Source organism: Xiphophorus maculatus, chromosome 1, assembly GCF_002775205.1.
Source record: "Xiphophorus maculatus strain JP 163 A chromosome 1, X_maculatus-5.0-male, whole genome shotgun sequence".
Taxonomy (NCBI): Eukaryota; Metazoa; Chordata; class Actinopteri; order Cyprinodontiformes; family Poeciliidae; genus Xiphophorus; species Xiphophorus maculatus.
In genome coordinates, this window is record NC_036443.1 from 24,256,173 (window position 1) to 24,270,315 (window position 14,143).

The 14,143-nt window shown below is 38.5% G+C and overlaps 1 protein-coding gene across 10 annotated transcripts in view; it reads right to left on the reverse strand.

Annotated features, from left to right (window-relative positions):
• The window catches only part of LOC102223169 (rap1 GTPase-activating protein 1-like), a 64,056-nt gene that overhangs the window by 29,798 nt on the left and 20,115 nt on the right, over window positions 1-14,143 (reverse strand). For 9 of the 10 annotated variants that reach the window (XM_023333125.1, XM_023333116.1, XM_023333121.1 and 6 more), the window contains exon 3: window positions 1,702-1,795. In XM_023333125.1, the coding sequence (XP_023188893.1) occupies window positions 1,702-1,795 (94 nt within the window). Of the gene's footprint in view, window positions 1-1,701; window positions 1,796-5,146; window positions 5,229-14,143 lie in introns of those variants that run through there. The other variant, XM_023333147.1, reaches the window with a different exon arrangement.

A 14,143-nucleotide genomic window follows, 5' to 3' on the forward strand; every position in this document is an offset into this window, starting at 1 on the left:
CTTCGAATTTCTCCCATTCCTAATCCTTTTTTCTCCCCACTTCCCCTGCCACGCACAGATTAAGTCAGGTAGTGAGAAATGTTGGATAGTGAGAAAATCCCTTAGAAAACCAATCTGACATAACTGAGATGTTATCCGCTTACGATCACGAACACAGTGTAGCTCTATCTAAATTTTATTTTCACAAAATACCCCTGGCAGGTTTTTCTTCCCACATCTAATTTATTCAATGTGGAAAAGGTAAGCCTGAAGGTTTTCAGTGGTTTGGTGGATTTGCTTGAAGCTGTGAAGGTGAAAGTGAATAAATTTTCCCTGATTTGTTCCAAAATTATGTTGAATAAATATAAATCCTCTGCAGTCAGAAATTTAGAACTTCCTTCTGTATTTGGTTTTAAAACAAAAATGGCCTATTTGACTGTTACAGACTCAAATCTGGATTTAATAATAACTTGAGTGGATACACAAAAGATAGAACAGAAAGAAATGTAAATGTTTCAACATTTTACAATACTTAAGTTTATTACCACCGCTGTGTTTAAGTTTAACCTGAGGCAACAACATTGCCTCAGGTTAAACTTAAAGACTAAAATTTTAATTTCAAATGTTCACGTGTTCGATAAAAGTCAAAATTCTATGTCTGAGATTAAATATAAAGACACTAAAGTAGAGATTATAGTCTTAACAGCTCAAGGAATAAAGTCTGCTTTGTCCTGGACAGCTTCGATGAAGGGCTGGACAATATGGCTGAAAAACGTGTCACCATAATAATTATTTATTCGTTTTTTTGTTTTAATTATCTGAATTACTTAAATCAAAAACTATCCTGTTTTGCCCACAGTTTTCACTACTCCATAAAGCAGTTATGAGGCATGAAAACTTGTTCCTCAACAGGTCGTTGCTAGGTAACCAAAGAGTGAGAGAGTGAGTTGATGTCACTAAGCTTGCTTAGCTAGCCCTGAGCGGTTAAAGTCATTCCTCTGCCTTCATCCCCCAGAATGCCATGCAATTCTGGGTCAAAGTTCACTGAAATTATTGAATATTTTATCAGATGTATTATTTATTGATATTGATTACGTGGCAAAAGGATTGCTCTATTTCTACTTTTTAATGAGTATTTAACAATATGCCCAAATTAAAGGTTGGATTTTTGTGAAATCTTCTGAAATGAAAGCCAAATCAATCTTTAGGCTTCTGTCCATCGTTACAAGCGGTGCCAACAAATACATCCGGCCCTGTGATATATTTTTAGGACTGACAATGAGCTAAACTCTAAAGTGAATCCGCCTCAGCTGCGATCTATTTTAATCGCCCATGACTGATGATGTTATGGGTGACAATGTCTTTTGAAATGAAAAAAAGACAAGTCCTGTTATGGGCTGTGACTTGTGGGTTTTGATGGAATCATGCTCGTTCAGCTTGGAGCGAAAATTTGTCAGCGTGAGGCTGACTATTTCCTGCTAAAAATAGGCCTTTATTAATCAAGTCAGTCAAACATAATAATTGCAGCCACAGAGCTTTGTGTGCTTTAATTACACAAGTTATACAAAAGAAGGCGGGACTGAAAAGCACATCAGACAAAAGAACACGAGACAGAATGTGAGGAGACTGATAATAACAAAGGATCACAGACAGAGGGGGTCACACAGATAAGGTCAGGGGGTCACGGTTCAGACTTAATGCCCCTGGGTCCCCTCTCCCTACCTTGTGAAGAGGTGAGGTGCTGTGTGTCAGTTCAGGCTGCAACAGCTGGGGCTCTATTGGTGCAGAAATTCGGGGGTCAGCCCCATCTTGTTTCCTACAATCAGAGAGATGCAAGAAAAAGATTTGGTCAGAAAAGGTCACTTAGTCTGAGATCGAACAGCGAAAAGGTAATGTCATGGGGAAGGTTACCAGAAGAGGCACTTGTGTTTGAAACACTGCTCTGGCTGGAGGCTTTCTTCTTTAATTTAGACACACTGAAAATTGGAATTGAATTTCTAAGAAAAGACGGAAACTATACATTTCATGTCGGTGTAAATCCCGAATCATTCATTTACGGACTACAGCTATCTAAATCTTTTTATGTTGATCAGATGTATTTTAAATGTTTTACTTTTGAACATTTTTATTTATTTTAACAAGATATACCATAAGAAACAGTCTGGTGGCTGTAACCGGGCAATTTTTTTATTGGATTAACCCTGATGGATAACCGCCCTGTCGTAAATTTAAATGTCTGTTCTTTTTCTGATCAGTGACAGCACCAAGCTAAGCACCACCAAGTTGCTGTAGAGACTGCTCTGCAGAACCAGAACCAGAACCAAACATGGAGAACCAAAAAATCAACACGCTAAAGATAAACACTTGTATTATATGGGTTTTTCTAGATCTTGCTGGGACATTAGTTCTTTAATCCTGGAAATGTTATTCAGGTGATAGAAGGCTGACTTTGTAACCGTCTTTAAACGATTCTGGAAGTTAGAAAGTAGAAAATTGAACACTGATCAACACATTTGGCGTGTATTGATTATTTAGATAGTGGAATTTGAGGAAATGTGATGCTTAATGTTTGTTTTGGTGACTCTGTAACGTTACTATAAATGCTTTTTTGCAGAAATGACTTGACTTCATTTGACTGATACTCAGTGAGGAAGAATAAAGTAAAATAAAATAAAGTCATATATAGTAAAACATGTGGAGATGTGTCTGTAGTTTGTTCAGTTTGCAACAGAATGAGACTTTCAGCAGAAAATAGAAAGGCAGAATCAAATACAGCAAAGTTGCTTTATTTTATCCTTTTGAGCCTTAAACATCTGCCACAGCACATGCTAAAATTATATATATACTGTATATATCGGAAATCTTAGACTTGGGGTTAAGGTACTGCCTTTCTTTTTCCTATCTTGCCGATGTACGTTGACATATCAAATATAGTTATAGAAGTGAAGCAGATTTGGTGAAACATGAAATTTTGGTATGTGTGTTTTGATGAACTCCTGATTTAAATAGTTGGGTTCAATTCACAGTGTATGAGTTGTGTCAGAACGTGGTTCAATAATTTTGCTGTGACATAACCGTCTTGTTGTATTTTTCCATACAACACCAACTGAGCACCAGCAAATTCAGTTTCGAGAACTCAGATAATTATTTGCTAAATTAATCAAAACGTAGGTCATGCCATCAGTTTCACTTTCATTTTTGAGAATCCCAAAGTAAGTGAACCTTCCTCAGCACAGAGTGCTTGCACAATGTTGTGAGAGATTATGTAATGTTGTTATCTTTGCTGCAATTGTGAAGTTTTGTGGATGAAAGCAGGAAAAGTACAAAAAAAAATTGCTGCAGCTTGAAGTAGTTGGTCCAAATGGTTAGTAAGACGATGCTGGAGCTCTATTTATCTAAGGCAGCATATCTCCCACTGTCATTGAAATGCAAGAAGGATAAGAAATAGTTTGTTTTTTTTCCGTGCTAGCCACACTAGCCACTCTAACCATACACACAGCTAATCAGCAATGTCATATGCTAGAGCCAGTTGTCCTTGTTTTAAAATAAAACAGCAACACCAACTGCTCTCCCACAATGTGGAGTCACATTGCCTCTGCTCCTAACATACATATTTAACAACTGCTCAAGGCATAGATGACCAAAGAATATTTTTATTACAAATGTTTTCTAAAGAGAAATTATCATCAGCTAAAATCCAAGCACAGCAGACAAAGATTGAGTAAAAATTAAATTTCAGAAATCCTCCACAGAATTTTAATTTCAATTTTAGTCGGTTACCTTTGTGACTAAATAACAAGATGTTACTCTAATATTAACAAGCATTTTTGTTTTTTTTTTGCTTATACAAAATTAAAAGACTAAACATTTCTGGATGTTTTTTTTCCACCTTTCTTTTAGTTCGAAGAGCTGCAAATAAAAAATACTTAATCGACCAGGGGACACAATATGAAAAGCTTCACATTTATTCAAAAGTTTTCTCTCTTCTCTAATTCAGTCAAGTTGCAAATTGCTGATGGCAAAGCTGTTTTCACGCATCCTTTGTTCTAAACTTAACCAGGTTGGCTTTTTCTCCACAACAACTTTGATGAATGTGCACTGACAGGGGGCCACTTTCTGCTGAAGTTTGTTTAATGAATTAAGTCAGTTTAAAAAAGCATGAAAGACGACCTGAAATTATCCTGATGCATTAATAATAGAAACTGAATCTAAATATTGCTGTCTTTGATGATGAAAGAAAGCTGAAGCCCCGGCAGTGAAAAATATATCATTTTCCCTGCATGTAGAAGGTGTTGTGCACTCCAGATAAAGTAATATTCAGAGCACAACCTCTTGAGAAATGAACGCTTCTGAGCCAAAAGCGATTAATTCTGCAAGAATACAATGACGGTACAGCAGAGGGAATGCTTGGAGCCGCTGTGGAGGCTGTGGAAAAGGCAAACAGTGACTCAAATCTGGGCTCACATTTGTTGAGTGCACTCAGACTCAAATGTAGGTGAAGAAAACAGAGCATGAATCATTAACATCCAGCGCTGCCTCAAAGCTATTACACAACGAGCGACTGTGCAATCAAGAAAGCATCCAAATGAAATGGGAACAATTCTGAACATGATCCGGTTCTCAAGTTAACAAGAAACCACGTCTTCCCGAGCAGCTCTCCCCGCGAGAGGTCAATACGACCGGGCATCAGCCGCCCTGGACTCTTCACTCTCACCGATCCTCCGCAGATCGATGGAGAACACAGAGGCACACATTAAGGGTAAATTTATGACTGGAGATCTATTTAAAGAATATGTTGTGTAGGGAATATTGGTGCAAACTTGCACTCATAAAATGAGACAAACTGGAGAAAACAAATTCCTAGAAAGATTCAGATCAAAACGAGAGTTAAAAATCTCAACTTCAAACTCCCTTTTCATAAACGTGAGCTGCACCACAAGAGCCCAGATCGGTTCGCTGCACAAACACCACTTCAAATTACATAACACACCCCAGCTGGTAAACGGGAGCAGCACGAAAACCGTCCGGAGATTCATGGGGACAGCCTGACGTCCAGCTCAGAGCAGAGCTGCAAACTTACTCTCACACAGAGAGAGAGTGGCTGCAGGAAGCCAGGCGCTCCCCGTGAAGTCCGGACAGCGACCCGCACTCTGGACCGATGACTCACCGCCTGAGCCTCCCCCTCCTCCTGCCTGAGCTCGGTGATCCTCTCTGTCTCTGCTGCTCCGCTCTGCTCACTCGCTCCTCATCCGTCGCTCACCTGCTGGTCTCACTCTCAGCTCTTCAGACTGCAATATACTCCCAGCCAGCATCCTCTCTTATTCTCCTCCTTTCCTCTCAACCCTCCCACTCACACCCCTCTTCTCTTCACCACTCTCTCTCTCTCACACACACACCCCAACACGCATCTGCACTCTTTAGTTGTCTTTTCCTACATTGCATCTACATCCTTCATTCATGTTTGAAACCTGAAGCTCCACTACAGTCCCACTGAGCCTATAATACTTGCTACCCTTCCACCCATCAAAGTAGCAACCCTCCCCCATTTCAGCTGCTTGGAAAGAGAAAGTAGGGATTATTGAGGGAAAGGGGCTATCCTTCAATCCCATGCTGTCTCATGAGCTTGGAGGAGCTGTTGCTAGGGCAACCAACATGGGCTACATGTTGAAAAAAAACACAAATGTACATGACCATTCATGATTATAAAAATACAGTCACGGTTCCATTTATTGGCACTACTGATAGTATTTGTAAAAACACTTAAAATATAAGAATTTATTTCATCACATATTAGGGGAAAACATTTTTTATCACAATTACTACTATCTAACACTTAGATGATGAAGGAGAAGAAGCTTTATTTATATAGCACTTTTTTATAAAGCACCTCAAGGCAGTTCAAAGTGCTTTACATGAATTAGAAGGAAAACAACACAAGCACAATAACAAGCAAAGCAAAAGAAAAACTAGACTTTAAAATGTTCCAGTTGTTCTGGGTTGCTAAGTAGATAGTATTTTCTAAGTTTATTCCAGATTAGTAAAGTATAAAGCTAAATGTTAGTACTCCGTGTTTGATTCTTGTTCTGTACAGAAGAGGATTAGGGCCACCAAAAAAAAAAAATAATTCTGAGATTAAAGTCAGAATTCTGAGATTAAAGTCAGAATTTTGAGATTAAAGTCAGAATTCCGAGATTAAAGTCAGAATTTTGAGATTAAAGTCAGAATTCTGAGATTAAAGTCAGAATTTTGAGATTAAAGTCAGAATTCCGAGATTAAAGTCAGAATTTTGAGATTAAAGTCAGAATTCCGAGATTAAAGTCAGAATTTTGAGATTAAAGTCAGAATTCCGAGATTAAAGTCAGAATTTTGAGATTAAAGTCAGAATTCCGAGATTAAAGTCAGAATTTTGAGATTAAAGTCAGAATTCCGAGATTAAAGTCAGAATTTTGAGATTAAAGTCAGAATTCCGAGATTAAAGTCAGAATTCTGAGATTAAAGTCAGAATTTCGAGATTAAAATCAAAATTTTGAGATTAAAGTCAGAATTTTGAGATTAAAGTCAGAATTCTGACTACATGATATTGCCTAGCATCATTGTGTAGCACGATTGTCGCCATGGTTACCAAGGGTCAGATTCGAACCTTCTCAAAATAAATAAACTTTAGTCTTCTTACCTTGTATACCGTGTTCGCTGCAAATCCACGATTATGTCGAAGGTTTTCGATAATGACCGCGCAGCAACCTGTGACCATTTTTACTGCGAAATCAACTGAATAAAAGCGATATTAGGCCACCATATATGCGTTTTTTGGCTGGCTTTACAGGAGCGTCTAGGTTATTTTTATGTCAGTCATGGCGAGTTGGCCGAGTTTCGAAGAGAGTGATGTCACGCGCAAAGGGTCGGTAACTTTTCACATACTTTTGAGCATACAGAGGATTGTTAACCATTTTTCTTCCTACCAACTTCCCTGCTTTATGCCTGAAACCATTCTGAATTTATGTTGTTATGGGATTATTGTCATGACATGCGAGTTGTTTTGTTAAAAGAAAATGTTTTGTTAAAAGAAAATCATTTTTAAATCCCAGGAAAACAGAAAGGTACAGATTAATATTATAAACACTAATCAACTTTAAAAAGTTAAGCAAATATTTATTTTTAAATTATTCTCAGGGGCACAAATAACTGTGAAAGTTTTTTTTGTTAGTTTTTTTTTTTTTTAAAAAGCTTCTTACTTTAAAGGTTTATTTCAAGGCTTCTTTTCACATGTCTTTCCCTGCAGTGCCAACAAATTTTTTTTTTTTCACATTTGTTCCAAAAAAGTATATGAAACAGTGTGATTTAGTTTAACATTAAACTCCCAAAGGTTGAACAAGCATTACAACTTCCATAAAGCTCATTGTGTGGAATGAGAATCCCTGAGTGGGGAGGTTTTTAATTACTATAATGAGTCTGATGAAATCTCCTGTGAGCATGTGCGTTTCCTGCACTAATCTGACATGCACAGTTCCCAGGAGACACTCGACTAATGTCAGAAGCTGTGTCTTTTTATGCAGAGCCTTTTCCCGTCAGTCTGCTCCTCAGGCGGCCTCTTATAGTCGGTACCTGAACCGAGGTCCGGTGTGTGTGCGGTGTGCGTTTTGTGTGTCAGACATGAGCAGATAATAAGGGATTACAGCACAGCCCTCGTGCCGGGCTCTATTAGGAGCTGCTGCGTACGGAAACAAACAAATACTGCTGGTGTCATCCAAAGCTTCATGGATTAGAAAGCAAGCTGTAAAATTGAAACAAGCTTAGCAATTTGTCAGATTCCAGTATTTTTTTTTATTCATAAAACGAAGTAAGAGGGTGGTCGTTTTATTTCCTTAAAAAGCACGCCGAAATTTGGATGGGTTGATTGAGTGCTTTGAGCTTATAGATAAAAAAAAAACATGATCTAATAAGAATGCCCTGCCTAAAATCTGATTAAATTTAGCTGGAATTTTACCATAGATCAGTGCAGCGGGCTCATACCAATTCTGGGACAGATTACGCACATAGTTTTTAAAAAAAATACAAAAATAATATAAAAATAGAGAACGAAAAGACAGAGTCTTGTAGAGCTTTATGTTTTGCTTGTGTGGACATGGATAATTGGTTTTAAACTGACAGCACCCTCCTGTTTCTGTGTCCTCTACAGAGACCCAGAGGTAATCCCTTCCGCCTGACCTCGCTATCAGGGATTCCCATCCCATTAGCCCGGTGAAATAGCCTCTGCTCCTTCCCTTCTGCTCGGATCCTTGGAGAATCACTGCCATCCCAAAGTTTTCCCATCATTCTGCTCCTGTATCCTCGCCTCGCCGCTCAGTTTCAGCTTTTGGGAAGCTTTTCTCAATCAAAAAAGTGTTAGATAACATCCTTTGAGACCCAAGCTCAAATGCTGCTAAAGCTCACTGGATCCCGTAATTCCAAAGGGATTACAGCCAGACAAACAAAAGAGTCAGGATGTGTGCTCAATGTGAATCAAGTGTCAATGATTTATTGGAATTATATATATACTGTATATATACTGTATATACTGTATATATTAAGTTTAATTAATTAACAAGTGCATGTTTGTTCAAGGAAAGATTTAATTAGTACTTGTGAGCCTTAGTAGAGGAGGGTTTGGGGACTGGGGTATGACAAACGGTAATGAGTCACAGGAGGCATGCTGCAAAACAGCTCTGAGCATCACCCCAGAAAAGTTTTCTTACTTCCTCTCCTTATGCACATAAAGAGCTTTTACAAAAGTGTTCATAACTTTGTAGTTTTTTGATCATTTATCACATTTTAGCTACAAATTTTCTGTAGTTTATTGGGGTTTTATGCAACAGGCCATGGATGTTGAAGCACAACTGAAGGAATGTTGCTTTATACGATTTAGTTTCTAACAGCTTTACATCTGAATAAATAAATATTTGCTCTTTCTAAACCAGCGACCCCACCAGAACCACACACATGGTAAAAAGTTCAGGCAGGGATCACTCACCCCTCGAACTGCGGGATGGTTCAGAGGCTGGTTATTAATTTTTAGCTAGCTTTACTGCATAGACACCCTATAGTCACACTTAGCTTACAGAAACAGCAGCAAGCCACCAAATAAACAAAAGCAAACAAAACTGACCAATAAAACGTAATTTTAGGCCCATCCCAACAGATGCACACAGATGTGGACTACGTACAGGATGTTTTGACACAAAAGACCTTTTTTGTCTCCACAATTTTGTTAATAATTTAGTTAAAGAGGGTTAAATAATAAAAAAAATCCAATAACTATTTTCTTTTTTTTTTTTACTTAAAGGAAAATCTCAAGGTACGCAGAGTGCGTACAGCCATACAGCTGCAGGTGCTACTGGTCTGACTGTTTCTCAGATTAATATTCTCCTTGACTGGTCTGTCAAATTATTTGAAGAGTTACATCTTGGTTGGTTTGCACTTGTGCCACACTCTTTCCATTTTCCGATGAACTTTGCTCTATGAGATAAACAAACTTTGGGATAGTAATTTATAAAGTTACCGTGCTTTAAAACTTTATCAGCAAGGTTTTGACTGTGTGCCTTAATCTATTTAGTTTTGTTTCAGTTTGTTAGCTAATGTTAGCTAACAAACTGAGGCCTTTAGAGAAGAGCTGGGTTTATACTGATATCAATTTACACACAAATTGACTTAACTTACCAATTAAGGACTTGGACAACCAGGATTTTACTTTGGGGTATCCAAGTAAATGGAACTGAATACAAATGGATGCCAAAATGTTTGAATTTGGCAGTGAATAATTTCTTCATCCATGTATCAGTTTCCTTTTGCTTTATGCTTACATACTACTCTGTAATTTAAATTTGCAATAAAATGCATTGACGTTTGTGGTTGTGGTTTCCCTTTAAATAAAAAAAACTGGATGTTTTCCAGTTTGTTCATGACAAACTGGAAAACTTATTTTCCAGTTCATGACAAACTGGAAAACATCAAGAGATATTAACACTTTTTCACGCCACTTTCACTCCATGAACTAATAGAGTTACATAAATGTTTTACATTAAATAAATAAACCTAATTCTAAGTTTTCAAGCAGCATGACGTTAAAGGCTTTCCCTGCTGGGTTTAAATGCCTTAAAGCCTGCCTCTCCTTACTCTTAAACAAATTACCTGGTTTAATCAGGACATTTGCAAGGCAAAAAAGGAGTGCCAATCACATCCACACTAAAGTGAACTCTGCATCCCCACCAAGGTTTCTCTGCAGTTTGTCTGAGCCCTGCTGTGGCTTTGATTGTGATTGTTTTGACAATCGTGCAGCATTTGAGTTAGATAATGAAACTATAAGGTTGATGTACTGTAAAGGATTTCAAGTCAAGCAGAAAGACAAAGTATGTTTATGGTAAAAAAGTTATTTTAAAATTTGGTCATTGACATAATCAGGTCATATTGGAGGTAATTTAGCCAAACAACCGAACCAATAAGAGGTAATTGTATAGATTTCTTTTTTAGATTATTTTTCATCTTCTTAAGGAATCCAAAATCTTATGGGACTAAACTAAAAATTGTGGTTGCAATGATCAAAGGTAGATAATCTCAAGGGTTATGGATATATTTGTAAGAGCTTTTTCCTAAAGAACCCGTCATAAAAGTTTAACATTTTTGCATATCTGATGGCAAAAGTAAAAAAAATAAAATAAATAGTGCGGAATAATAACTAAATTGTCCGAAGACTATCATGGATTCATGCGGATTTCTATTTGCCTTCTTTGCAATTCTGCAAGCAGCTCCATCATAAAGTCTTCACAATCTCCCAGAGCACAAGTCTCCTATTTCTTAATAGCATTAAGCAGACCCTGAGCAGACGGGTTCCTTGCAACACTTTGCTGTCTTCTACTAGGTGTCTCCCACCTTGCAGGCATCAATTACTTTAATTTTCAGAGTGCTTGGCAGCTTCTTAGTGGAGCCCATTGGTTTTGATTGTTGAGGCGAGGTTTGCAAAATCAAATTATCTTTAAAGGCCTGGCTTTGCAAGGGAATATAAACAGTGTGGTGAGTTTGTTTTGGGGTTTTTTGTTTTGTTTTTTCATGGATTCATCAAAACCTGCAGCTCCTACCATGGGAAGCCATGTTTCATAACAAATACCTGTTTCTAATAGATGATGTTGATTCAAACACTCCCAGTTTAAAGTCTGTTTAGATTAAGAAACCCCTGGGACATTTCAGTCAAACAGATGTTTGCTATGGTGATATTGAAATTACAATCTGGTACTGGTGTGCAATACATATTAATTTCTTTTAATAAAGATAAACAGGGCATATGTTTTTTTTTTCTCGTTTGCGGTGGAAAAGATGAAACGTCCTTCAGCGCTCTGCCTTACCAGACCAGTCATTTCACATTTAATGTCAATAAACTGGCTCCAAAAGGAAAATAGTGTCCCCAAGAACATATCCTGAAGGACAGAGCCATCAATAAAGAGACAGGCCCTGTCTCCTAAATACCTGAGGATACCTTGTCTCAACTCAAGTCGAAACATCTCTGCAGTACAAACAAAAGTTTCTGCAGGTTAAGAGGAAAACTTTAAAACTGAAAAGCTGCAAAATTCCGATAACATAAATTTCAAATGTCCGGTCGTAGTCGTCTGGCTCTTATCTCCGCCTTCAGTAGCCGGCTGTCATCTGAGCTTTATGTTTTTTTTAAAGACATCTGTTACTGGTGCCGGATGATGGATGACACGGCAGCACTTGGATTACTGAGACGAGCAGAACCAGGGGCGAGCTTGTCACTCCCGTGCTATATTTGGTCAGACAGCAGGAGACTCACAAGGAGAAAGTCTTGTCTTCATCGGCCTTGACAGCGTGCTCTCCCACCACGGTCGCTCTTTCAGACAGCTCAGCTAGACGCGCGCTGATCGGTGTGAACGAGTGAACTGACACCTGTCACAACTGAACGTGTGGTAGGAAGAGGAATATTTGGAGACGGGGCAGTAAACATAAACACAGAGGTGTTTACAGTGACACCTAATATCGATTAGCACAATCAGAGGGGTGAGGATTCTGAGGAATTGAATTTGAAGTCCATTCAAAAACAAGAATCCTTTGAAAATAGAAGATGGACTTTTTTTTTTACTTAAAAAAATAGGTCTGGACAGAAAGCGGCAGTATTTAACTTGATAAGTGATAAGAGAAAATCAGAGTTAGGACTTCCACCCTAACCATTAAGACGGATACTAACTTCTTAAGTCTTGTCTAAATTGTTCATTTCCAGCAAAAGTGACACCAAAAGGTTGGTCAAAAGTTAAGCCTATGCTTTCGGTAAGTTATCTGTGCTGAAGCACATGTACGGCAGCATTGGCATCAGCAGAGCCCTTTCAAACACTAGGCAGGGAGTAACCAGCTCCAGTAATCCATCCATCATGCTTCAGGGACAAGGGGCCGGAGTGCACTTTGTGTCTGAATGTATGTTCATTTGTGCAGAGATAGAGAAGGAGAGAGGCCCCTCCGAGAACATCTCAGTGTAGCCATTATCCACACTAACCCTCCTCTCCCATTTCCTCCCATCGAGGGAGCTTAGCAAGACCGGATTACAACCAATTACAGGCCTCCCTGGAGAGCATGAAAACAGGGCTGGAGGATCATCTATTTATTGTGTATGACCCACCAGATGGGAGATGGTCATTTAACGTTTAATCAGCTATAAGACCCAGAAACCTGAACAATTCCTGACACTGAATACATGGAACAGATTAAGAACAATTACCCACTGAGAGCACATGCAGCATGCTGAGCTTTAGATTAGAAATTACAGTTCACAATGAAACAAGGTCTCTACTTTCCTAAGCCTTACAGCTGCAGTATGTAACTTTTTAAAAATTATATTTTTTACATATCCTCCTCAACCTTTCTGCTATACACCAGCTAGGAGAAGCTGTTGTGAATGCTAATGCTAATTAGCATGGCCATTGATGATGGTGGAGATTTCCTAGGATGCTAAGTTGCTTCTTCACAATTAACACATTAAACAGCAACTACATGAGGTTGATTGACAACGCTAAGACCCTCCTGCTGGCTCGGATTGGTTGTAGTGGTGCATTTCTTCAGACGGCAATAGTAGCTCAGGGAGGAGGTGGATGAGATTGATCTTTTCACAGATTATCTGTCTCATCAACCCATCGGTGAAAAAATGGCAACCTCCATGGGTGAAAATATAACAAAAGATGTACATTTTTGAAGTAATTAGGAGTTTTGGCATATCACAAACAGCATTATTTTATGTAATAGGAAAATTGTAACATATTTAGGCCAACATGTTCAACTAATCCTGGATCCTTTTAATGCTCAATTCTGATTTTTTGTGAAATCCGATTTTATTTATTTTTTTTGTCTTTGCTTGGTCTTTCACAATAATTGTAATTTTTATGTTATCTTGTTAATCTTATTTTTATATATATAGTTTTAGCACTTTAAGACCTTTTTTGTGTGAACATTTAATGCTGCTGCTATACCTGAATTTCCTTTTTGTGCAACAGTAAAGTCTATTTCTATTCTTTTCTGTTCTAAGAGGATGACTCTGTACACAGTAATCAGGCGGCTTAAACGTTGCCACAAACAACAAGTTTTGCAGTCACCTCTCCTCCTGTGAATCTGTTCCCGTTACGGTAAAAGGTTACAGTGACACAGTGGAAAAGTGCCAACCAATCCATCCTGCAGTGTTCTCAGAATTTTAAAGAGAGACTCGTATTATCCTACTTTTCTTCTTTGATGTAAAGCAGACATGACCATCTCTCTTCTTCGAGTCATCTCATCCAGTCTTTTATCCTTCCCTCCCTCTTCATTCTTTTATCTCCTGTGCTGTTTTGTATTCAGTTTTCGATCTTCCTCTTTATCTCTATTGCCTTCTTTAGACACGATGCGGGCATTAGGTTTGAAGCAGATGCAGCTGACGGACAGTCAGGCTGTAGCCGGTGCAAACTGGGCCAGTCACTGAGTAATTCAGGCCTGGCTGTCAAGAGTGATCCCCCTCTATTGTATTCCAGTGGGAAGGTGTGATGATTTCTGTGGTAAAGTACCACTCAGTGGTACCGTCGCTGTGTTCCTGCATCAGCGGCGGGTCGTGTGCATGCTCACATCCCTGTTGGCCTGTGTGTGTCACACACAGCTCTCTCTAACCTTG